Source organism: Bos grunniens, chromosome 21, assembly GCF_055505025.1.
Source record: "Bos grunniens cultivar Pamir isolate PY7600 chromosome 21, Bosgru_T2T1.0, whole genome shotgun sequence".
In the NCBI taxonomy this organism is placed as follows: domain Eukaryota; kingdom Metazoa; phylum Chordata; class Mammalia; order Artiodactyla; family Bovidae; genus Bos; species Bos grunniens.
This window is the reverse complement of record NC_141185.1, coordinates 46,280,479-46,307,104: the sequence shown is the minus strand read 5'-3', so window position 1 is coordinate 46,307,104 and position 26,626 is coordinate 46,280,479. Positions and strand designations below refer to the sequence as shown.

At 41.3% G+C, this 26,626-nt stretch overlaps 1 protein-coding gene across 13 annotated transcripts in view; it reads right to left on the bottom strand.

Annotated features, from left to right (window-relative positions):
• Nucleotides 1-242: 242 nt before the first annotated feature.
• The window catches only part of ADAMTSL3 (ADAMTS like 3), a 376,400-nt gene continuing 350,016 nt past the window's right edge, over nucleotides 243-26,626 (bottom strand). For 4 of the 13 annotated variants that reach the window (XR_015149986.1, XR_015149984.1, XM_086364278.1 and 1 more), the window contains 3 exons: nucleotides 24,813-24,913; nucleotides 3,198-3,429; nucleotides 243-2,255 (listed from right to left, as the gene is read on the bottom strand). Coding sequence is in view for 4 of the 13 variants with exons in the window: in XM_086364278.1 (XP_086220404.1) it covers nucleotides 2,217-2,255; nucleotides 3,198-3,429; nucleotides 24,813-24,913 (372 nt within the window). In the remaining 9 variants the exon portion in view is untranslated. The remainder of the gene's footprint in view (nucleotides 2,256-3,197; nucleotides 3,430-24,812; nucleotides 24,914-26,626) is intronic. The other 9 variants (XR_015149987.1, XR_015149985.1, XM_086364277.1 and 6 more) reach the window with 4 other exon arrangements.

Below are 26,626 nucleotides of genomic sequence, written 5' to 3'. Positions count from 1 at the left end.
ACCTCCATTCCTGCTCCAGGTCGCACACTTGGAGCTTCTTCCCCCCTTGACATTCTCTCAGCTGTGATTCACAGGAAGTAAGCGTCCAGGACAAGGGAGTGAGAGTGGATCTCTGTGTGTTCTTTTCTGAGTCCTATAACCCACACTCCCAAGTTCAGCCCAGAGCACTGAGCTCACCAGGGTCCAGCCCACCTGGACCCACAGAAATGCCGCCAAGGTGACATTACCCCAGGCCATGCCACTGAATAATCAAAGTACATTTATTTTTGAATTACTAGTCAGAATCATGACAGAACTCTTATGTGATAGAAACAGTAGTAAAATACAGTACACAGCAATGTCATTTGAATGATATCAAAGACAAATGGTACACCAGCACATGAAAAATAGTCACTTTAACTACAAAGATGAAGAAATTTAATAGGAAATTTTGTTGCTAAGAAAAATATATGTCCCATATCTTTATTACATACTGTACAAAATAAAATATTGCACCTATAAGTCATATAAAAATATATACAAAGAGTATTGTACAAATGCTCTCTCTTTTAACTCAAAACCTCCAGCAATCAAGTGTGATTGGTGATGAACAACTCAGGGGCTGGCGTGTCCTCATCACCTCCCTGTACCCACTCCCACTGCCACACCCTCCAGTACAGTAGCGCTCATCCTGGTGTCAGTGAGGCTGCAGTGACAACAAGAGCTGCAGTGCTCAGGATATGGCAGGGACTCAGCACGCTTGTCTAGACACACCCAAAGCCAGAGCCCACTGTTCACTTACGTGTGACCAGGGACTAGGGCCAGCACACCTGCCTCAGCAGACTCTGCTGCCACAGGCTGCAGGCAGCTGTGACCCCAAAGAAAGACGTATGACCACTTATTTGGGGCTGGGTGCCAACTAATGCCGTAACTGGTAAGATGGAAGGAAAGAGCCCCAGCTTTAGAACGTATAACATTCACTCCAAACTTCATCTTCACCCTGACACCATCACTGACCCCAAACCCAAACCCACACCAACTCTGACCTAACCCTAATCCATAAAGTCAACTCCAGCCTCAACCCCAACTTAACTTCCATTCTCAACTAACCCAACCCTGAAACTAAAACCAACCCTAAACTTACTCACCAAACCCCAACTCTAACCCCTCATCCTAACTGTACATTACAGCTCAACCCTAATTCACTTTGGATTCACCGAAAAATCAGTTCAAACTAAAACAGTTATTTACTATAAATGACTCTGGTCAGCTATCATGTTTCGTAGTTACATTACTTTCTTACAGTTTTTCCAAAATAAAAATCCTTAGGAATATTACTTTCTGCATAAATTAGGTCTTATAAGACTTTGATTTTCTGTTTGTGTGCAAGAGAATAGTGCTTAGAAAAGTCTCATTCACAGCTCTTAAAAGGACGCTTTGAATATACTTCAAAATCAGTAGACAAGGTGGACTTTCCCTCTCCTTTGAATTCTAAGATCCCTCATTCGCTCACACATTTCCTTCCACAGTTGTGAAACGGCAGCCACGTTTACTCTGTGTTTCCTTCCACAGGTTCTCTTAAGAGCGAGGACAAGGTGCCATTCCCCCCAGGACCTCTGGGTCAGTCAGGGTTATAAGCCTGTCCAGAGTGACTCTCTCTCACAGATGACACGTTACAATCCATAGAAATGTCATCAGAGCCAACATCTTAACGACTAGTGGCCAGAGCTTCTAAAATGTAGATGCCTTATCAACCTGCTGCAACCCTAGAACTGAGAGAAGCCACCAGCTGCTGTGTTTGCCAAGTCTTCAGGATGTCCCACTCTGTGCTCGTCTACAAACAACAGGAAGAGGCAGCCAGTGACAGTGCACTGGTGACCTTGGGGGTCTCCCGAGGTCCCAAGTGCAAAGGCGTGCCTGCTACTTATGGGATTTTATGTTAGTCCTGGAATATATCACTTAAAAGAGTTGGAATTAAAAACCAGTCATGGGGACATGACAGCATCCAATGTTAACAGTGGTGATTTTGCATCGACTTTGGTTTGATCGTAGAATCGAGAGACTTTTAGAGAAGTATTACACATGTTTTGGATCAAGCTACATGGGGGAAAAACGAGTTTTTACATTTTTGTTTTACCTTCACAGCAGCATAATGACCCCCACAAAGTTTTATCCTTCTTGACACGACTGACAGCACCTTCGTTTGTAGCGGTCTAGCGAACACAAATGAAGATGCTTTACAAACGTACAGTAGTGAGTTGTGTCTGTGCAGTCTCCTGAAAAATATATATATATATACATATCCATTTAACATGGAGCTCATTAGAGACCTAGAGTTTTATGAAAAGTAGAAACCGAGATCAGAGTGAAGCAAAGTAACTAGGCTTGGGTTAGGGTCATTGCTCTGCACTAGAGTCAGAAGTGCCCTGAGGGCTTCCCTGGTGGCTCAGTGGATGAGAATCTGCCTGACAATGCAGGAGATACGGGGTTCAATCCCTGGTCCGGGAAGATCCCACATGCCATGGGGTAACTAAGCCTGTGAACCACATGGGTCTATGCTCTAGTGACTGGGAGCGACAACCACTGAGCCCCCACACCCTAGAGCCCATGCTCCGAAACAAGAGAAGATATTTCAATGAGAAGTCTGTGCACTGCAACTGGAGAGTAGGTCCAACTCATCACAGCTACAGAGAAAAAGCCTGTGCAGCAACGAAGACCCAGTGCAGCCAAAAATAATAGATAAATAACATTTTTTAAAAAAGGGCCCTGGACCCACTTCTTAGCTGGGCCAGGTGGCTTCTTGCTGCCCTGTGGGGACTTCAGATTCCTCAGGCCACCTGCTCCTCTCACTAGCTTTGGGGGCATCATGGACCCTGGGAAAGCTATGGACCTGCTTTCTAGAAAAATACGTACATGATTCCATTTCACATAGAACTTCAGGACACTGGCATGCCTGCCCAACCCCATCCAGGGAAGCCCTGGCAGAGGGGCTGAGTGTCCAGGCAGGAGGGATTCTGTGGAGAGGTGATCGGTGTGGCCATCCTACTCCCTCAACTGGTTTTTCTCTAAAGAACACCGAGCCACACCCACATCAAAGCAGCTACTCCCCCAACATCCCAAGATCCCACACCCGTTCAGAATGGCCCTGTGGACGACACCCTGACAAGCCTGGCTCCCTGAGGTCAGGTTAGGACAAGGTTTGGGGGCAGCTGTGATACCTGTGAGGGGTACGTACTGTCACAGGAAGGCCCCAGGCAGTGCTGCCAGGAAGCGGGTTTCTTCCCGGGTGCACAGCGTGTCTTAGTCACCGGCTTGCAGCTCCCTGGGTGGACACAGTCAACTTTCCGAGACTGGAAGCCTCGGCCACAGGCTGTGGTGCAGGGCTTCCAAGGGCCTGCACGCCAACACGCATCACAAGCTCCCAGCAAGCAGTTCTTCTGAACGATGGGTCTGTGATGAAAACAAACAAACAAACAAAACAATGGAAAATGGGAGAAGCCTGGGATCAACTCTTTCACTGTACCATCTTTTCAGTGTATGAAAGGTCTGACAGTTAGGACCTTATTCACTGATTGGCACTGTTCCTGGCGGACTAAGCAAAGAGGTGGAGGAATCCGGACCTTAATGAAGGCAATCAAAGCACATGTTTCCGTGAGCCTCCAATACCCACTCAAGGCCTGCGCCCCAAAAGACCACTCTCCAGAGAGAACAAAATGGCAGAGGAATAGGTGGGCATGGAGTACATCTCCATGGATACATCAGGAATACACCTTCAGACACAAAAGTGCCTTCAGAACACCAGCTGAGAGTGGACAGGAGTACCTGACAAGAGGAAAAGAATATATCAGTTGAGTTCAGTTCAGTCGCTCAGGCGTGTCCGACTCTTTTCGACCCCACGAATCGCAGCACGCCAGGCCTCCCTGTCCATCACCAACTCCCAGAGTTCACTTAGACTCACGTCCATCGAGTCAGTGATGCCATCCAGCCATCTCATCCTCTGTCATCCCCTTCTCCTCCTGCCCCCAATCCCTCCCAGCATCAGAGTCTTTTCCAATGAGTCAACTCTTCACATGAGGTGGCCAAAGTACTGGAGTTTCAGCTTTAGCATCATTCCTTCCAAAGAACACCCAGGGCTGATCTCCTTCAGAATGGACTGGTTGGATCTCCTTGCAGTCCAAGGGACTCTCAAGAGTCTTCTCCAACACCACAGTTCAAAAGCATCAATTCTTCGGCACTCAGCCTTCTTCACAGTCCAACTCTCATATCAATACATGACCACTGGAAAAACCATAGCCTTGACTAGACGGACCTTTGTTAGCAAAGTAATGTCTCTGCTTTTCAATATGCTATCTAGGTTGTTCATAACTTTTCTTCTGAGGAGTAAGTGTCTTTTAATTTCATGGCTGCAGTCACCATCTGCAGTGATTTTGGAGCCCAAAAAAATAAAGTCTGACACTGTTTCCACTGTTTCCCCATCTATTTCCCATGAACTGATGGGACCAGATGCCATGATCTTTGTTTTCTGAATGTTGAGTTTTAAGCCAACTTTTTCACTCTCCTCTTTCACCTTCATCAAGAGGCTTTTTAGTTCCTCTTCACTTTCTGCCATAAGGGTGGTGTCATCTGCATATCTGAGGTTATTGATATTTCTCCCGGCAATCTTGATTCCAGCTTGTGCTTCTTCCAGCCCAGCATTTCGCATGATAAGTTAAATTCTGCATATAAGTTAAATAAACAGGGTGACAATATACAGCCTTGATGTACTCCTTTTCCTATTTGGAACCAGTCTGTTGTTTCATGTCCAGTTTTAACTGTTGCTTCCTGACCTGCATACAAATTTTAGAACCATGCAAAACTCAGTAAGATGAAGAAACTAGGGGGAAAAAACTGGAGTGTTAGTGAAGGAAAGTTGCATGGCTCAAGGTAGCCTGGAGTTAAAACTCCCCTCCAGGTCCTCCCCACCATTTTAGGCAAAACAAAGAACTCTCTTACCCAAATGAAAAATAGACATTAGGTTGATTACACCCAGCTCCAAGCTGGCCCAGCCTCTGACCGATCTCCAGAACTCCTTGCCCCAGCTGTTTAAGAGATAACTACTCCCAGCAACCTTGGAGAAGAACAGGCCCCCTTAAGACAGTAGCTTTCTACATACATGCCTATATATACTTACTCTTTTCTTAGATAAGTGCATTCATGCATGCTAAGTCGCTTCAGTCGTGTCTGACTCTGTGCGACCCCACAGACGGCAGCCCACCAGGCTCCTCTGTCGCTGGGATTCTCTAGGCAAGAATACTGGAGTGGGTTGCCATCTCCTTCTCCACAAGTTCTATGCTGCTGCTGCTAAGTCGCTTCAGTCGTGTCCGACTCTGTGCGACCCCACAGACGGCCTCCTAGCAGGCTCCTCTGTCCCTGGGATTCTCCAGGCAAGAACACTGGAGTGGGTTGCCATTTCCTTCTCCAAGGCATGAAAGTGAAAAGTGAAAGTGAAGTCGCTCAGTCATGTCCGACTCTTAGCGACCTCATGGACTGCAGCCTACCAGGCTCCTCCATCCATGGGATTTTCCAGGCAAGAGTACTGGAGTGGCAGCAGCTTGCTAATCTGACTGCTGCCCCTTCTGGCCTCATTAAAGGTGATCTGTTCCCGTAGAGTGCCAGTCTCGTTCTTTTTCTGAACCTCGCCTACTCTAACTCCGGACCTTACAGTTAGTAAGACTGGACCTACCCTTACCTGCCCTTAGCAGGTGGGGGAAATGAAGCAGGGGGCAGGGGTCCCAGCCCCACATCGGGGCAACTGTTTGAGTCAGAGGAGAAACGTTTAAGGTTGTGAGTGAAACAGCTGATCTGTGGCAGCCTAAATGGAATGAGAATCAGACAGTCCTTGCCACAGCCATACATACCCCAGACAGGGATGCAGGTCCCCTAGAAGACGCAGAGGCTGGAAGCTGGAGTTTAGGGATTGTGGAGCAATCCCAGGGCGAGGGCTGCTCTTGATTGTGGAGACATGGAGTGAGGGGAGGTGAGGGAGGAGATTGTGGTGGGAAATGGCTGTGGAGGAAAGCCAGGCAGCCATGGAAGCAAGGCGATACTGCTGAGTCATGCGCAGAGGATGGAACCATCACCATAGCCTCTCTCTCCCCACACACCAGCATCAGCAGCTGAATAATAGAGAGACTGGCCTGTCAAATGCCTGACACGCTGAACTACAGTGTAGGACCCCAGCCAGGGTGCCCCTTTAAGTGTCTGGTGTGCCAATCTACACAGTAGGACCCCAGCTAGGGGGGTTCCTCTATGTGCCTGACCTGTTGAACAACAGAGAAGCACCCCGGGCAAGGGAGCCATCTAAGTGCCTGAACAAGCAGAGCACAGAGAAAGACTGGCCAAAGAGCCCTTCTGATTGCCAGCTACAAGAGGCTTGAAAAAAGATTCTGATAGGGCCATATCTCCTGTGGCAGAGGCAGTCCGTGTCCCTGCACACCTGGCACCACCAGGGTCCCCACAAGCCAAGTTGCTGCACCACCTTCACGCTCAACTCTCACTGGGACAGAGCTGCCACAGGCAGAAAAACTCTTGTGTCTATGCACACAGGATCGCTTCGGTCGTGTCCAACTCTTTGCGACCCTGTGAACTGTGGCCTGCCAGGCTACTCTGTCAGGGAGGCGGGGTTCTCCAGGCAAGAATCTAGAGCGTACTGGCCAATACTGGTTGCAATACCCTTCTAGAGCACTATATTTCCTGCTGCCCTAGCTGCCAACTCCCTTGAGTACCTGGTGCTGTCAGAACCCCTGCAACCCAAGCAGCTGCACCACCTCCACACCTCTGGCCCTCACTGGGGCAGACCCAAGTCCTCCACAGCAGCCTCAGGAGCAAACCCCAGTGGACGACCCACATGCAGAGGTGGCAATAAAACTACCATTGAAACCCAGGGGCAGTGTGGCTAAGGAAGAAGACTCAAAGCCTTCCCACCAGCTGTACAAGTTGCAGATTAAATCCACACAATCAACTAGGCAGATTCTGTGTCTATGGAATATATAAAAGATCACTGAGAGCTCCTACAAAAGAAAACGCACTAGTTTTGACAGCTGTGGACACTGGAGGCAAGAACACATAGGAGAAGGACCAGATTAGAATCTGAGCTGCCCTCACAGCAGGTCCAGAGATCGGCACAATGTTGGAAGGCATCCTAGGGAGGTGAGGCGGACTGTGACTCCCAGTGCGGGAAAGGACTCTGACAGCAGGGACTCAAGAAAAACTCATGTTTTGACTTGTTCTGTCAATTCTTTTGGATTTTTTCTCTTTTCATTCCCCCCCCCCCCCCCGTTGTAGTTGTCGATTTTATTGGCACTATGAAATCTAATTAAGCTTTCGAGGGTTTTTTTTTTTTTTCTCAGTCACATATTTTATAGCTGTTATAAACCTCTGCCTCTATGTTGGGCTTTTGCAGTTCTGTGGAGCTTTCCTTTTTTTTTTTTTTTTTTTCTTTTGCGTCTTTTCTCTTTTTTTAATTTTAATTTTTTAAACCTATTATTATTTTTCTACATTTATTCATTTGCTTTTCCTACTGTTCTTTGCCCCTTGCAGTTAATCTTTAATGTATATAAATCGTCTACATCTACCTCTATTTAACTTTGCAAATCTATTCTTTCTTTCTTTTCTTTCTTTCCTTTCCTCTCAACATTTTGTTAGCTTTATTTTCATTGCTTTATTCTCCAATTGGCACCTTGCTTTAGTTTAGTTGTCCAGTTTGTGCTTTAGTTAGTTTTGTTCTTAACTTGTAGATATAAATTTTGGTTTCCTTTGTTTGCCAGATCAATCTATTGTACTTTATTTTTGTTGGACGGTTTTGACTTTGGTCATGGGTGTATATGTATATGTGTATATTCCATTATTTTAATTATTATTTGCCTGATTTTGTAACTGCAGTTTGTCTGGGATACATCTTTGGTTTCTCATTTTTGGATATTTGTTTTAATTTCACTTAATGCCATAACAAACCACTTGTGGAATCTTCATTCCTGACCAGAGATCAAGCCCTGAGCCTTTGGAGTGGGAGCACTAACTCCAAGACTCTAGACTACCAGAGAACTAAACCTAGGGGGTATCAAACGGTGAGAACTCACACAAAGGAAACCATTTGAATACAAGACCTGGCATCACCCAACCACCAGATGAGGTTGTTCACCTCATCTAAACAACAAACAAAACAAAAATACAAATCCAGTCATCAGCAGACAGGATTACCACCTCACTTGCTTGCCTTGCCCATCAGAGGAAAAACAAACAAATAACTCAGCACAAATCTCACCCTATAGGAAGCTTACACAAACCACTGGACCCACCTTAGGAGGGCAGACACAAAAAGGAAGAAACAATTCAACTTTGAAGCGTGGGAAAAGGAGGCCTCAAACATAATAAGTTAAAAAAATAATGAAAAGGCAGAGAAATACTACATAAATGAAGGAACAAACTAGAAACACAGAAGTCCAAATAAATGAAGATGAAATAGGTAAACTACCTGAAAAATAATTTAAAAATAATGATAGTAAAGATGATCAAAAACCTTGAAAGTAGAATGGAGAAAATGCAAGAATCAATTAACAAAGATCTAGAAGAATTAAAGAATAAACATACAGAGACAAACAACACAATTACTGAAATTAAAAATACTCTAGACAGAATCAATAGATTTCTGAAGCAGAACGAATCAGTGAGCTAGAAGATAAAATGGTGGAAATAACTTCTGAAGAGCAGAATAAAGTAAAAATGAAAAGAACTGAGGATAGTTTCAGAGACCTCTGGGACAATATCAAACACACCATTAGAATTATAGGGGTCCCAGAAGAAGAAGAGAAAAAGAAAGGGTATAAGAAGATTTTTGAAGAGATTATAGTTGAAAACTTCCCCAAAATGGAAAAGGAAATAGTCAATCAAGTCCAAGAGGCACAAAGAGTCCCATACAGGATAAACCCAAGGAGAAACAGGCCTAGACACATACTAATCAAACTAACAAAGACTAAACACAAAGAAAGAATATTAAAAGCAGCAAGGGAGAAGCAACAAGTAACATACAAGGGAAACGCCATACACTTAACAGCTGATCTTTCAGCAGAAACTCTGCAGGCCAGAAGGGAATGGCAGGATATATTTAAAGTACTGAACGGAAAAAATCTACAGCCAAGATTACTGTACCTGACAAGGATCTCATTCAAAATTAATGGAGAAATAAAATGCTTTTCAGACAAGCAAAAGTTAAGAGAATTCAGTACCACCAAACCATCTTTACAACAAACGTTAAAGGGGCTTATATAGTCAAGAAATACAAGAGAAGAAAAAAGATCTACAAAATCAACCCCAAACAATTAAGAAAATGGCAATGGGAACATATATATCAATAATTACTTTAAACGTAAACAGATTAAATGCTCCAACCAAAAGACAGACTGGCTGAATGGATACAAAAACAAGACCCATATATATGCTGTCTACAAGAAACTTCAGACCTAAAGACACATATAGACTGAAAGTGAGAGGATGGAAAAATACATTCCATGCAAATGGCAAGCACAAGAAAGCTGGAGTAGCAATCTTCATATTGGACAAAATAGACCTTAAAATAAAGAAGATTACAAGAGATAAGGAAGGACACTACATAATGATCAAGGGATCAATCCAAGAGGAAGATGTAACAATTGTAAATATCTATGCACCCAACATAGGAGCACCTCAGTACATAAGACAAACACTAACGGACACAAAAGAAGAAATTGACAGTAACATAATAATAGTAGGAAACTTTAACACCCCATTCACACCAAAGGATAGATCATCAAAACAGAAAATTAATAAGGAAACACAAGTCTTAAATGATACATTAGATGAGATGGATCTCATTGATATCTTCAGACATTCCATCCAAATGCAGAAGGATACACCTTCCTCTCAAGTGCACATGGAATATTCTCCAGGATAGACACATTTTGGGTCACAAATCAAACCTCAGTAAATTTAAGAAAACTGAAATTGTATCAAGCATCTTCTCCAACCACAATGCTATGAGACTAGATATCAATTACAAGAAAACATTTTGTAAGAAACACAAACACATGGAGATTAAACAACACGTTTCTAAAAACCCAACAGGTTACTGATGAAATCAAAAGGGAAATCAAAAAATTTCTAGAAACAAATGACAATGAAAACATGACAACTCAAAACCTATGGGATATAGCAAAAGTAGTTCTAAGAGGGAAGTTTATACCAATAAAATCCTACCTCAAGAAACAAGAGAAACATCGAATAGACAACCTAAACTTACACCTAAAACAACTGGAAAAAGAAGAACAAAAAACCCCCAAAATTAGTAGAAGGAAAGAAATCATAAAGATCTGAGCAGAAATAAATGAAAAAGAAATAAAAGAAACAATAGTAAAGATTAATAAAACTAAAAGATGGTTCTTTGAGAAGATAAAATTGACAAGCCTTTACCCAGATTCATCAAGAAAAAAGAGAGGAGAATCAAATCAACAAAACTAGAAATGAAAAAGGAGAGGTTACAACAGACAATGCAAAAATACAAAGGATTATAAGAGACTATTATGAACAACTATATGGCAATAAAATAGATAACCTGGAATAAATGGACAGATTCTTAGAAAAGTTCAATCTTCTAAGACTGAACCAGGAAGAAACAAAAATTATGAACAACCCAATTACAAGCACTGAAATTGAAGATATGATCAAAAACCTCCCAAAAAACAAAAGTCCAGGACCAGATAGATTCACAGGAGAATTCTATCAAACATTTATTATTTTTTTTCCCCTTGGAGTTCTTTTATTTTTTATTTTTTTTAAATATAAATTTATTTTAATTGGAGGTTAATTACTTTACAATATTGTATTGGTTTTGCTGTACATCAACATGAATCCGCCACAGGTATACACGCATTCCCCATCCCGAACCCCCCTCCCTCCTCCCTCCCCGTACCATCCCTCTGGGTCGTCCCTGTGCACCAGCCCCAAGCAGCCAGTATCATGCATCAAACTTGGGCTGGCGATTTGTTTCATATATGATCTTATACATGTTTCAATGCCATTCTCCCAAACCATCCCACCCCCTCCCTCTCCCACAGAGTCCAAAAGACTGTTCTATACATCTGTGTCTCTTTTGCTGTCTCGTATACAGGGTTATCGTTACCATCTTTCTAAATTCCATATGTATGCATTAGTATACTGTATTGGTGTTTTTCTTTCTGGCTTACTTCAGTCTGTATAATAGGCTCCAGTTTCATCCATCTCATTAGAACTGATTCAAATGTATTCTTTTTAATGGCTGAGTAATACTCCATTGTGTATATGTACCAGTGCTTTCTTATCCATTCATCTGCTGATGGACATCTAGGTTGCTTCCATGTCCTGGCTATTATAAACAGTGCTATAATGAACATTGGGGTACACATGTCTCTTTCAATTCTGGTTTCCTCGGTGTGTATGCCCAGCACTGGGATTGCTGGGTCATATGGCAGTTTTTTAAGGAATCTCCACACTGTTCCCCATAGTGGCTGTACTAGTTTGCATTCCCACCAACAGTGTAAGAGGGTTCCCTTTTCTCTACACCCTCTCCAGCATTTATTGCTTGTAGACTTTTGGATCGCAGCCATTCTGACTAGCGTGAAATGGTACCTCATTGTGGTTTTGATTTGCATTTCTCTGATAATGAGTGATGTTGAGCATCTTTTCATGTGTTTGTTAGCCATCTGTATGTCTTCATTGGAGAATTGTCTATTTAGTTCTTTGGCCCATTTTTTGATTGGGTCATTTATTTTTCTGGAATTGAGCTGCAGGAGTTGCTTGTATATTTTTGAGATTAGTTGTTTGTCAGTTGCTTCATTTGCTATTATTTTCTCCCATTCTGAAGGCTGTCTTTTCACCTTGCTTATAGTTTCCTTTGTTGTGCAGAAGCTTTTAAGTTTAATTAGGTCCTATTTATTTTTGCTTTTATTTCCAATATTCTGGGAGGTGGGTCATAGAGGATCCTGCTGTGATTTATGTCGGAGAGTGTTTTGCCTATGTTCTCCTCTAGGAGTTTTATAGTTTCTGGTCTTACGTTTAGATCTTTAATCCATTTTGAGTTTATTTTTGTGTATGGTGTTAGAAAGTGTTCTAGTTTCATTCTTTTACAAGTGGTTGCCCAGTTTTCCCAGCACCACTTGTTAAAGAGATTGTCTTTTCTCCATTGTATATTCTTGCCTCCTTTGTCAAAGATAAGGTGTCCATAGGTGTGTGGATTTATCTCTGGGCTTTCTATTTTGTTCCATTGATCTATATTTCTGTCTTGTGCTAGTACCATACTGTCTTGATGACTGTGGCTTTGTAGTAGAGCCTGAAGTCAGGCAGGTTGATTCCTCCAGTTCCATTCTTCTTTCTCAAGATTGCTTGGGCTATTTGAGGTTTTTTGCATTTCCATACAAATTGTGAAATTATTTGTTCCAGCTCTGTGAAGAATACCATTGGTAGCTTGATAGGGATTGCATTGAATCTATAGATTGCTTTGGGTAGTATACTCATTTTCACTATATTTATTCTTCTGATTCATGAATACGGTACATTTCTCCATCTATTAGTGTCCTCTCTGATTTCTTTCACCAGAGTTTTATAGTTTTCTGTATATAGGTCTTTAGTTTCTTTAGGTAGATATATTCCTAAGTATTTTGTTATTTTCGTTGCAATGGTGAATGGAATTGTTTCCTTAATTTCTCTTTCTATTTTCTCATTATTAGTGTATAGGAATGCAAGGGATTTCTGTGTGTTGATTTTATGTCCTGCAACTTTACTATATTCCTTGATTAGCTCTAGTAATTTTCTGGTGGAGTCTTTAGGGTTTTCTATGTAGAGGATCATGTCATCTGCAAACAGTGAGAGTTTTACTTCTTCTTTTCCAATTTGAATTCCTTTTATTTCTTTTTCTGCTCTGATTGCTGTGGCCAAAACTTCCAAAACTATGTTGAATAGTAGTGGTGAAACCGGGCATCTTTGTCTTGTTCCTGACTTTAGGGGAAATGCTTTCAATTTTTCACCATTGAGGATAATGTTTGCTGTGGGTTTTCATATATAGCGTTTATTATGTTGAGGTATGTTCCTTCTATTCCTGCTTTCTGGAGAGTTTTTATCATAAATGGATGTTGAATTTTGTCAAAGGCTTTCTCTACATCTATTGAGATAATCATATGGCTTTTATTTTTCAATTTGTTAATGTGGTGTATTACATTGATTGATTTGCAGATATTGAAGAATCCTTGCATCCCTGGGATAAAGCCCACTTGGTCATGGTGTATGATCTTTTTAATGTGTTGTTGGATTAGAGAAGAGATAATGCCTAACTGTCTAAAACTCTTTCAAAAAATTGCAGAGGAAGGAACACTTCCAAACTCTTTCTATGAGGCCACCATCACCCTGATACCAAACCCAGACAAAGACAACAGAAAAAAAGAAAACTACAGGCCAATATCACTGATGATCATAGATGCAAAAATCCTCAACAAAATTTTAGCAAACAGAATTCAGCAATACGTCAAAAAGCTCATGCACCATGATCAAGTTAGTTTTATTCCAGTAATGGAAGGATTCTTCAATATAAGCAGATCAATCAATGTGATACACCATATTACAAATTGAAAGATAAAAACCATATCATCTCAATAGATGCAGAAAAAAGCCTTTGACCAAATTCAGCACCAATTTATGACTAAAACTCTTCAAAAAATGGGCATAGAAGGAACTTACCTTAACATAGTAAAGGCCATATATGATAAGCCTACAGCAAACATTATTCTCAATGGTGAAAAACTGAAAGCATTTCCCCTAACATTAGGAGCAAGACAAGGATGTCCACTTTCACTACTATTATTCAACATAGTTCTGGAAGTCCTAGCTACAGAAATCAGAGAAGAAAAAGAAATAAAACGAATCTAGATTAGAAAAGAAGAAGTAAAGCTCTCAATGTTTGCAGGTGACATGACACTGTACATAGAAAACCCTAAAGACAGTATCAGAAAATTATTAGAGCTAATCAGTGAATTTAGCAAAGTTGCAGAATACAAAATCAATACACAGAAATCACTTGCATTTCTATACACTAACAATGAAGAATCAGAAAGAGAAATTAAGGAATCAATCCCATTCACCATTGCAACAAAAACAATAAAATATCTAGGAATAAACTTACCTAAGGAGACAAAAGAACTGTACACAGAAAATTATAAGACACCAATGAAAGAAATAAAAGATGACATAAATAGATGGAGAGATATTCCATGTTCCTGGGTAGTAAGGATCAATATTGTGAAAATGACTATACTACCAAATACAATCTACAGATTCAATGTGATCCCTATCAAATTACCAATGGCAATTTTCACAGAACTAGAACAAAAAATTTCACAGTTCATATGGAAACACAAAGGACCCTAAATAGCCAAAGCAGTCTTGAGAAAGAAGAATTGAGCTGGAGGAATCAACCTTTTTGACTTCAGATTATACTACAAAGCTACAGTCATCAAGACAGTATGGTACTGGCACAAAAACAGAATTATAGACCAATGGAACAAGATAGAAAGCGCAGAAATAAACCCATGCACCTATGGGTACCTTATTTTTGACAAAGGAGGCAAGAATATACAATGGGGCAAAGACAGCCTCTTCAATAAATGATGCTGGGAAAACTGGACAGCTACATGTAAAATAATTAAATTAGAACAATTCTTAACACCATACACAAGATAAACTCCAAATGGATTAAAGACCTAAATATAAGGCCAGAAACTATAAAATGCTTAGAGGGAAACATAGGCAGAACACTCAATGACATAAATCAAAGCAACATCCTCTATGACCCACCTCCTAGAGTAACAAAAATAAAAACAAAAGTAAACAAGTGGAACCTGATTAAACTTAAAAGCTTTTGCATAGCAAAGGAAACTATAAGCAAGGTGAAAAGACATCCCTCAGAATGGGAGAAAATAATAGCAAATGAAACAACTGACAAAGGATTAATTTCCAAAATATACAAGCAGCTCATACACTCAATGCCAGAAAAACAAACAATCCAATCAAAAAGTGGGAAAAAGACCTAAACAAGACATTTCTCCAAAGAAGACATACATATGGCTAACAAACACATGAAAAGATGCTCAACATCGCTCATTATTAGAGAAATGCAAAGCAAAGCTACAATGAGACATCACTTCTCATCAGTCAGAATGGCCACTATCAAAAAGTCTGCAAACAATAAATGCTGAAGAGGGTGTGGAGAAAAGGGAACCTTCTTGCACTGTTGGTGGGAATGTAAATTGATACAGCCACTATGGAAGACAGTATGGAGATTCCTTAAAAAACTAGGAATAAAACTACCATATGACCCAGCAATCCCACTTCTTGGCATATACCCTGAGGAAACCAAAATTGAAAAAGACACATGTATCCCATTGTTCATTGCAGCACTATTTACAATAGCTAGAACACGGAAGCAACCTAGATGTCCATCAACAGAAGAATGGAGAAAGAAGTTCTGGTGCATATACACAATGGAATATTACTCAGCCATAAAAAGAATTCATTTGAGTCAGTTCTGATGAGGTGGATGAATCTAGAACCTATAATACAGAGTGAAGTAAGTCAGAAAGAGAAAGGTAAATATCATATTCTAATGCATATATACGGAATCTAGAAAAATGGTACTGAAGAACTTATTTACAGGGCAGCAATGCAGAAACAGACAGAGAACAGACTTATGGACATGGGGAAAGGGAAGGAGAGGGTGAGACGTATGGAGAGAGTAACATGGAAACTTACATTACCATATGTAAAATAGATAGCCAAGAGGAATTTGCCTTATGGCTCAGGAAACTCAAACAGGGGCTCTGTATCAACCTAGAGGGATGAGATAAGGCAGGAGATGGGAGGGAGGTTCAAAAGGGAGGGGATATATGTATACTTATGGCTGATTCATGTTGACGTTTGACAGAAAATAACAAAATTCTGTAAAGCAATTATCCTTCAATAAAAATATAAATAAAAAAAATGACTTTGGGAGGAAAAAACCCCACTCTCTGGAGGAGTTGGAGCAGTCGGTTCAGGTGAGGAAGAGGACAGTGATACATTTGTTAACAAACTAAGTTCTGTCTGTATAAGCACTTGAAATATATTCTGGTATGAGTATGAACCTGTAGGTGAGCCCTCGTGCCCATTATGGGAAGTGCCTGCGCTTCCACTGAGGACACACCATCACTCGGACGCTGGACCAGCTCACTTCTTAGCTGGGCCGGTGGCTTCTTGCTGCCCTCGGGGAACGTCACAGTCTGGGAGGCCACCTGCTTCTCTTGTGCTGACAGCAGCGCTCGCTCTGTGGGCACCATGGACCCCAGGGAACACTTACCAAAGCTATGGGTCTGCTCCCGAGAAGAAGACATATATGATTCCACTTTGGTAGTGAGACCTTTTGGGAAGAAGGATCTGCCTTTAGTTGCTTTGCCCTTTAAAGCAGATCAGAAAGTTAATGGACCTCTGCCTTTGTTGTTGTCAGAAAGGGTCCACTGTGTGTGTATATTTATGTGTATAACCATGTGCCAGAGAACTTTCCAAATACTTTCCCACAGACTGACCCATTTATTCTTCACAACTACCCTACATAGTAGGTACTTAATTTTTTTAAATGAAGTATCAGTGATTTGCAATATTATGTCAGTTTCAAATGTACAACAAGGGCTTCCCTGGTGATTCACATAGTAAAGAATCTGCCTGCAAAGCAGGAGACCTGGGTTTGAGCCCTGGGTTGGGAAGATCCCCTGGAGAAGGGAATTGCAACTCACTTCAGTATTCTTGCCTGGAGAATCCCATGGACAGAGGAGTCTGGTGGGCTACAGTCCATAGGGTTGCAGAGTTGGACACAACTGAGTGACTAAGCACAGCACAGCACAGCATATACCCTGTGCTGTATATCACACTCTCATATCTTGTTTATTTTATACCTAGTAGCTGACACCTCTTAAACCTCCTACTCCTATCTTGCCCTTCCTTCACCTCTTTCCCTGTTTGGTAACCACTAGCTTGTTTCTGTGCCTATGAGACTGTTTCTGTTTTAGACATTCATGTGTTTCATTTCTTAGATTCCACATATAAGTGATATCATATGGTATCTCTCTTTCTCTGTCTGACTTGCTTTACTAAGCATACGTACACTCCAGGTCTATCCAAGATGTTGTAAATGGCAAAATTTCTTTTTTTATGGTAGAATACCATTTCATTGTATACCATTCATATACACACACAAACACACACCACAACTTCTCTTTATTCATTCATTTGTTGATAGCTACTTAGGTTGTTTCCACATCCTGGCTATTACAAATAATGCTGCTATGAAAATTGGGGTGCATATATTTTTTCTTTAAATTTTGAATTTTTTATTGGAGTATAGTCAATTAACAATGTTGTGATGGTTTCAGGTGAACAGTAAAGGGACTCAGCCATACATACATGTATATCCATTCACCCCAAACTCCTCTCCAATCCAGGCTGCCACATAACACTGAGCAGAGTTCCCTGTGTGATACAGTAGCACATCATCTTTTTTAATTAGTGTTTTCATTTTCTTCAGGTTTATACTCAGCACTGGAATTTCTGGATCATCTGGCAGTTGTTTTTAAGGAATCTCCATATTGTTCTCCATAGTGGCTGTGCTAATTTACAACCCCACTAATAGTGTACAAGGGGTCCTTTTTTTCTCATCCTCACCAACATTTATTATTTGGTGTCTTTTTGACAATAGACCTTCTGACAGGTGTGAGGTGATGTCTCATAGTGGGTTTGATATACATTGCTCTGAGGATTAGTGATGTTCAGCATCTTTTCATGTGCCTGCTGAATGCCCTCTGATTACTGAAAAGGTATTTACCCTAGAGAGTGAGCCACCTCAGAGGACCCATTTTGGGATATCTGTTGTTCTCTAGGGCAGAGCTCCTGGAACTAATGTATTTGTATCACATGAGACTATCTCCCCATCCCCAAAGATGACTGGAAGAGGGCCCTAACCTGAGCTAGTTGTCACTGTCTTTCTCCCAGGAATTTGGAAGTTGCTGGAGCAAGACATGTAAACATGAAGGCTGGAGTAGCAGTGGCCGTACTCTGCCATAAGGGCCAGGGAAATAGAAAAAATAACATTCTGCAGAGATGAGAAGAGAAACAACCCTAATGACTATTCATTTCGTAGTAATAGTCCCTCCTGAGGTTTCACAGAATCATCCCTTTGGATTGGAATGTTTTTGTGTTCCTATAAAAGCCTGCTTATCCAAGCACATAATCTATAAGGAGTGAGAAACACCACTGGAAATACGATAAGATGGAGAAAATTCTGATAACCTGAACTTCTCAAACAGAGTGTGTGTGCCTGCTAAATTGCAAGAGTATTACACATAGTTGGAAGCAATACTTTGATTAGCAGGTAGGGGGAAGACTCCATCAAAGGGTTTCCTTAAGCAATATTGTCACATCAAACTGATTATAAGATTTATAAGAGGAAGAGGGATAAGGGTTTCCTGTTAACTGGAGGGTTTTTATTTTCCCCAGTGGGGATGAAACTTATGGGGCCAAAAGTTGGGTTCCTTTAGACAACAGGACAGAGATAGACCAAGGTTTCTACTAAAAAGAGTTGAACCAACATTCCAAGAATATTCAGAGAATACATTTTAAAAGATACCAAATTGTTGTATCTAAGAATGGCTGTCCTATCTTAAGAACTCTCCCACTATCTTTGTATAAACCATTCCAAGTTGACTTCTGTTGTTTCCAGCCCACAGGACCTTAATACAGCTACTTTTTCTGCTTCAATAGAAGATAGGGTCAGTGGGAAGTCAGAAGAAACTATTCAGCTTCCTAAATATACAAGATGATACAGGAACATGGAGCTGGACACCAGTGAAGATGCTGAAACCCAAGAGCCTGGTCACTTGAGAACTCAGTAAAAGAATGCAAGATTGCTCCAATAGAGAGCATCACTTCCTCACGGCCAGGGATGGGACTGCAGATCGTGATGCCCGAGCTGGGGGCTCATAGTCTGTATACCAACAATGAGCACACAAGTGGAGCTCATATGTTTTTCTATGTAAAACATGAAAGTAGAAATGGCAGCAGAAATCACAAAGTAACCCTGTTTCTAGTCTTTCTCAATTTCTCATTCCTCTTCAGTCCAGCTCTGCTCCTGCCTCAAATAACCCCTTTCATCATCAGCCAGATGGAACTTACTGATTCTATAGGGCAACAGATTTCAAATCTGCCTTATTATCAGAAGTATGTGGGCAGCTTAAAAAAGATGTAGATTCAGAAAGAATTAAAAAAAAAAAAAAAGACAAAAGAGATGTAGATTGCCAGCTTCCATTCCCTTCCAAAGATTCTAATTCATTAAGTCCCAATGAGAGCCCAAGAATCTTTATTTTAAAGAAACTTCCCAGGGAATTCTGACTTGTGGCTGAGGTTAGGAATTGCTCTGGGGAACAAACTCTCTCAGTCCTCAAGCATTTCCTCAGATCCCCGTGTTGTCTTCCTATATGTGAGCTAGTTCTACCCTGATAATTCTCACTCCCTTTAAAACTTTTTCCACAATGGAAGCCACACCTCCCAAACTCTTCCCAGAGTCAATAAAAGAGGCTAGTAGACACCCCACTCACCACTGATTCTCTACCCATGGCCACAAATAATGTTACTCCCTATTGCTGCTGCTGCTAAGTCACTTCAGTCGTGTCCGACTCTGTGCGACCCCATAGATGGTAGCCCACCAGGCTGCCCCATCCCTGGGATTTTCCAGGCAAGAACACTGGAGTGGGTTGCCATTTCCCTCTCCAATACATGAAAGTGAAAAGTGAAAGTGAAGTCACTCAGTCATGTCTGACTCTTAGGGACCCCATGGACTGCAGTCTACCAGATTAAACACCCTCTAATATCTACTGAGGCCCTACTATGGCAAGTGGGTGTCTCCCGCCTACCCACTGCATTGTAAAGTGAGATTTAATGCCTCACCTACCTTCAGCGAGCCCACCCACTCAGCAGAAGAGGTCTGTGGGGGACAGTGAGGCCAGTAAACTTCAAAAGAAACCCACCCACAGAAGCTCTCTAAACTAACCTAGTCTTGCTTCCATAAACCACCAGATATTTGGGGAAAAGTAACAGCATGAAAGAAAAGCACTAGGATTAAAGCTGAATGGCCAACCTTGGATGAAGCAGAAACAATAGAGAAAATAAAAGGCAATTTGACTCTTTTTTTTTCCTCCTTGGGTCAAGGAATTTTTCTTCTATTATTTCTTTTAAAAATGTCTCCCTTTTAAGTTCTTTTGCATATCTCTTTCTCCAAAACCCTACTTAATCGGATACCCTCTTGGTAGATCTTTCCATGCCTTGTTCTCCTCTCTATTATCATGAATATTTTTTTGCTTCCTGTTTTGGCTGCCAAAAAGTAGTTGGAAAGTGAATGGCATACTCAAGGAACTGAAAGGACAGTGTGACTGGAACACAAAGAGTGAGACAGACTGAGGTCCCAGATGAGGCTGTGTAGGGAGGTGGGACTTGACTGTGCAATATTTTATAGGCCACATAGTCAATTTTGGTCAACCTTTGTCCTAAGAGCAAGTGAAGCCTCTAAAGTGTTGTTAATCTAGCAGGGAGATGGGTGTGGTGATGGTAGGATCAGATTTGCATTTTGGAATCGATTACTGTGGCTGCAGTATGGAGCCTGGGTTAGAAGGATCATGGGTGGATGGAGGGAGATTAGTAGGATGGCTTGGCCAAACAGATTGGTGGTAAAGAAGGAAAGAAGTGGATCAGTTAGAGAAAAAACACAAAGAGCCAAAAATCATACAAAACAGAAAAGTACAAATTACATTAAGATATAAATTTTCATCCATCAGATTGGCAAAATTTTTAAAACATTGGAAATCTATATAAAGTTGGTAAAAAGGGGGACTCTCATATATTGTTGGTAGAGACAGTTTGATGGTAATTTAGCAGTATCCAGATGAGCATGTCTGTCGATTTAAGTCCATATCTAAAATCTATCCTGTAAGAGTATTACCCTTTATGCATAAAGATATATATTCCAGGATGTTTACTGTAGCATTTGTTTGCAATAGCCAAAAATGGAAACAATTAAATGTCCATCAGCAATGGACAAGAATGAGGTAATAGTAAATACAACAATTCAAAAGAATGAAGTGACCCTTATGTACTCAGATGGGGGAAAAGTCAATAACATATTGATAAGTAGGAAAAAAAACACGTTTCATACAAAATATGTCTTGTTTATTATAAAGAAAGCACAAACCTCGTGTGTTTGTAAAATAAATATATCTTTGAGCATGCATAGTAAAACATCTGGGATGATACATATCAATCAGTGTGTGGGCTCTATCTTCTGAACAAAATTGGAAACTAGGTTTTCTGTTGAGAATCAAGGTGGCTGTTCTGAACATTTTCCATTCAAGGAGAATGGTTCTGGCTGGAATTGTGTTGGGAATAGGAAATGCAGCTGACACTACATTGACAAAACTTAGTGAAGGCTCAAAATGGAAACTGAGCCAATGGTCAGGGTCATCTCATTTTCCCCAGTAACTCACGATGTAGAGGAGGAAGGAAGAGCCACAGAGTGGGCATTTGCTATGACTCAGGCTGCTAAGTGCTTCACACTAAACCAGTTAATCAAAACCTCCCAGACACAAGACAATCTACAGAATGGGAGAAAATATTTGCAAACAATGCAACCAGTAAGGGCTTAACTTCCAAGATGTACAAAGAACTCATACAACTCAACAACAACATAAAAAAACCTATCCAAAAATAGGTAGAAGACCTAAATAGACATTTCTCCAAAAAAGAAATACAGATGGCCAATAAACACAGGAAAAGGTACTCAACATCCCTAATTACTAGAGAAATGCAAATCAAAATTACAGTGAGGAACTACCTCACACCAGTCAGAATGAACATCATTAAAGAGTCTTAAAACAAATGCTAGAGAGGGTGTGGGGAAAAGGGAACCCCCTGCCCTGCTAGTGGGAATGTACGTTGGTGCAGCCACTGTGGAAAACAGTATGGAGGTTCCTCAGAAAACTGACAAGAGTTACCATATGATCCAGCAATCCCACTCCGGGGTATATACTGGACAAACTAAAAATAAAAAGGACACAAGCACCCCGATGTTCATAGCATCACTATTCACATAGCCAGACATGGAAACAACCCGTGTCCATCAGCAGAGGAATGGATGAATGTAGTAGACATACATTTGGAATACTACTCGGCCACAAAAAGGATGGAATACATGGATGCAACTAGACATTATCATACTCAGTGAAATCAGAAAAGAAAGACAAATACCATGTGGTATCACTTATGAGTGGGATCTAAGCAATGACACAAATGAACCTACCTATGAAGCAGAAACAGAATCACTGACAGAACAGACTGGTGGTTGCCAAGGGAGGGGGGTTAGGGAGGGACTGAGTGGGAGGCTGATATTAGCAGACGTAAGCTTCTATATATAGGATGGATAAACAAATTCCTAATGTGTAGCACAGAACTACATTCAATATCCTACGATAAACTATAATGGAGAAGAATATTAAAGAAGAAGATGTAAATATGTATAACTAAATCACTTGGCTGTAGAGCAGAAACTAACACACACTTGTGTCAATCAACTACACTTCAATTAAAAAACAACTTCCCAACCATAATTTGACACGGACAGTAATAGCCCAATCTGAAGATCAGGAGCTCAGAAAGTTCAAAGTTACACCAAGAGGAGGGTGGCAGAACTCCAGATTCCACTGGCGGCCCTCTCGGCTCTCTCCTCACTTCCTCTGGCTGCAGCACGTTTCTCTAGGGTGGTGGAGCCGCCAGAAGGAAGGCATCTATGTCTCGGAGTGATCTCAGGGAGCAGAGCTCTTCTACCCTCTAAACCATCTACCAGTTCAGACTTTTATACAAGACAGAAGCATTCTTCTTGTGTAAGCCCCTCAACAAGATAAACGTTTACTTTATTCTCTGCCAACCCACTGTCCCAACGTCCTAATCAAACAGTTTCTAAACAGAGGAATAAATTTAGAATAATTGAAAACACTAGGATACAGATTTAATCTGTAAATTAAAGGGAACTGATGAATTTTGAAAACTCAGCGTGGCCATGGGACTGGAAAAGGTCAGTTTTCAACCCAATCCCAAAGAAGGGCAATGCCAAAGAATGTTTAAACTATTGTACAATTGTGTTCATTTCACATGCTAGGAAGGTTATGCTCAAAATCCTTCAAGCTAGTCTTTAGCAGTCTGTGAACTGAGAACTTCCAGATGTACAGGCTGGGTTTCAAAAAGGCAGAGGACCAGAGATCAAATTGCCAACATTTGCCGGAACATACAGAAACCAAGGGAATTCCAGAAAAACTTCTACTTTTGCTTCCCTGATAGCTCAGACAGTAAAGAATCTTCCTGCAATGCAAGAGACATGAGTTCGATCCCTGGGTCAGGAAGATCCTGGAGAAGGGAATGGCAACCCACTTCAGTATTCTTGCCTGGAAAACCCCACAGGCAGAGAAGCCTGGCAAGCTACAGGCCATGGGGGTTGCAAAGAGTCGCACATGACCGAGTGACCTACACTTCTACTTCTTCTTTGCTTTATCAACTATGCTAAAGCCTTTGATTGTGTGGATCACGTGGATCACAAAAACTTGTGGGAAATTCCAAGAAGAGAAGGGAATACCATACCACCTTACCTGTCTCCTGAGAAGCCTGTATGCGAGTCAAGAAGTAACAGAACAGGACATGGAACAATGGACTGGTTCCAAATTGGGAAAGGAGGATGTCAAGGATGTATATGTCACCCTGCTTCTTTAACTTTTACATAGAGTCCATCATCCAAAATGCCGGGCTGGATGAAGTACAAGCGGGAATCAACATTGCTGGGAGACACATCAACAACCTCAGATATGCAGATGATACCACTCCACTCTAATGGCAGAAAGTGAAGAGAGACTGAAAAGCCTCCTGATAAGGATGAGAGAGCAGAGTGAAAAAGCTGGCTTGAAACTCAACATTCAAAAGCCTAATAAGATCATGGCGTCCAGTCTCTTCATGCCAAAAGAAGGGGAAAAAGGGGAAGCAGTGACAGATTTTCTTTTCTCAGGCTTCCAAACCACTGTGGATGATGACTGCAGCCATGAAATTAAAAGATGCTTTCTCCTTTGAAGGAAAGCTATGACAAACCTAGACAGCATATTAAGAAGTGGAAACATCATCTTGCCAACAAAAGTCTGTACAGTCAAAGCTATGTTTTTTCCAGTAGGCATGTACCGATGTGAGAACTGGACCATAAAGCAGGCTGAGCACCGAAGAACTGATGCTTTCTAATTGGGATATATTCAAGAGAAGACTTTTTTGAGTCCCTTGGATAGCAAGGAGATCAAACCAATCAATCCTAAAGGAAATCAAGGTGATGAGATGGTTAGAAAGAATCACCGACTCAATGGACATAAATTTGAGCAAACTTTGGGAGATGCTGAAGGACAGGGTTTCCCTACAGACTGCATGCTGCAGTCCATGGGGTTGCAAAGAGTCAGACACGCCTCAGTGATGGAACAGCAACAGCATAACATACACTACTGAGAATGGCACTGTAAGAAGTTATAATTGAGTATGAACTGTGCATTATGAGAGGTGGTGTATGGGAGGGATGAGCCATTCCCAGACATCATAGTGCTTATCTGAGGTGGGAGAGGTTGTGTGCTGCCCTAGGGTGGGGCCAGTACCTCTTTGTGTCATCACAGCCGGACTGAGAACTGTTGGGGTGCTGACAAATTATGTGATGCTGCTGCATCCTCACAATTCGACCCAGGCAACGTCCAGGACACTGAAACGAAAGCACAGTGCAGTATAAACAACCTTGTGTAAACTTCCCTGTCGGTCTACTGGTTAAGACTCTGTGCTCCCAATGCAGGGGGCACAGGTTCGATCCCTGGGTGGGGAACTAAGATCCCGCATGCAGTGAAGCATGGCAAAAATAAATAAAGACCGATATTAAAAAATTAAAATAAAACAACCTTGTGAGCTCATGCGTGCTATGGCGGCATTGCCAGAGACCAGCTACAGGGGTGAGCTGGCCAAAGGAAAGTTGCTGTTCAGTTGCTCAATTGTTTCCAATTCTTTGTGACCCCATGAACTGCAGCAGGCCAGACTTCCCTGTACTTCACCATCTCCCAGAGTTTGCTCAAACTCTTGTCCATTGAGTTGGTGATACCATCCAATCATCTCATCCTATGTTGCACCGTTCTTCTCCTCCTGCCCTCAGTGTTTTCCAGTATCAGTGTCTTTTCCAATGAATCGGCTCTCCCCATTAGTGGCCAATGTATTGGAGCTTCAGCCTCAGCATCAGTCCTTCCAGCGAATATTTAGAGATGGTAGGGAGGAGGGAAGCCCAGCTGTAAGGATCAGATTGCCCTCCTTCAGAGCCAGACAGCTTCCTAAGTTTCCTTTCATCCTCTTTTCCTCCTCAGAAACTGAGACCACCCCTGGGGAGGATTGAAAAGCACAGGGCCAACCCCTAATTGAGCAGGTTAAGGTTCAGAAATCACTGTGCATAAAAGCATAAGCTACAGCCAAGTTTGGGTTTTCCTGCTTAGAGCAAAAATGGAGGCTTGTGTGTAGGGGTGAGCTGAATTACAGGAAAAAAATTAACATTCGGCTCTTAAACTTTTCTGTACTAATAACACATATCAATTTTTTCTTGTCATTTGTTTTATGCTTGAAAAGGTCTTTCCCATCCTGGTAGTTCTATTCCAGTTTAATGACTACACTGAGGCACTTTAATCCAGGCAGAATTTATTCTGTTGTATGCGGTGGGTTTGGGCTTTCATTTTATTTATTCCTCTTTAATTAGTTGACCACTTTCTGTCTTATACAATTGTTTTTTATAATTTTCCAACAACATTATTGAGATACAATTCACGTAGCCTAAAAGTCACTGTTCAGTGTATAGTTTGCAGTAAGTCCCTTACATATGAACCTTCAAGTTGAGAACTTTCAAAGATGCAAGTGTGCCCCTGTATGTCAGCTATTGTAACTGTACTACTGCAGTTTTTCAAGGTCCTGTAATGTAAGATGAAGAATGTTTTATTCTGTGTTTGCTTTTTATGCATTATTTGTGTGGAAAGTATCATAAACCTATTACAGTGCAGAACTCTATAGCCAATTGTGTTTGTTGGGTAACTAGGCTAACTTTGTTGGACTTACAAACAGGCCTAGAAACAAGTTCCTTTTCATGTATATGCTTTTAAAATATTTTTTCCCATTCTGTGGGCTGTCCACTTTCTTGGTCACATCCCTTGTAGCAACAAAACTTTAAGTTTTCATGTAGTCCCATTCATCTATTTTTGTTGTTTTTCATGTCATATCTAAGAAACCATCTCCTAATCCAAAGCATGAAGATGTATGGCTACAGAGTTCCTTTCAAAGGCTTTATTGCTCTAGCTCTTAAATTTAGGTCTCTGATGAATTTTGAGTTAATGCTTTGTAATACCACTTCATGGGAAATAGATGGGGAAACAGTGGAAACACTGTCAGACTT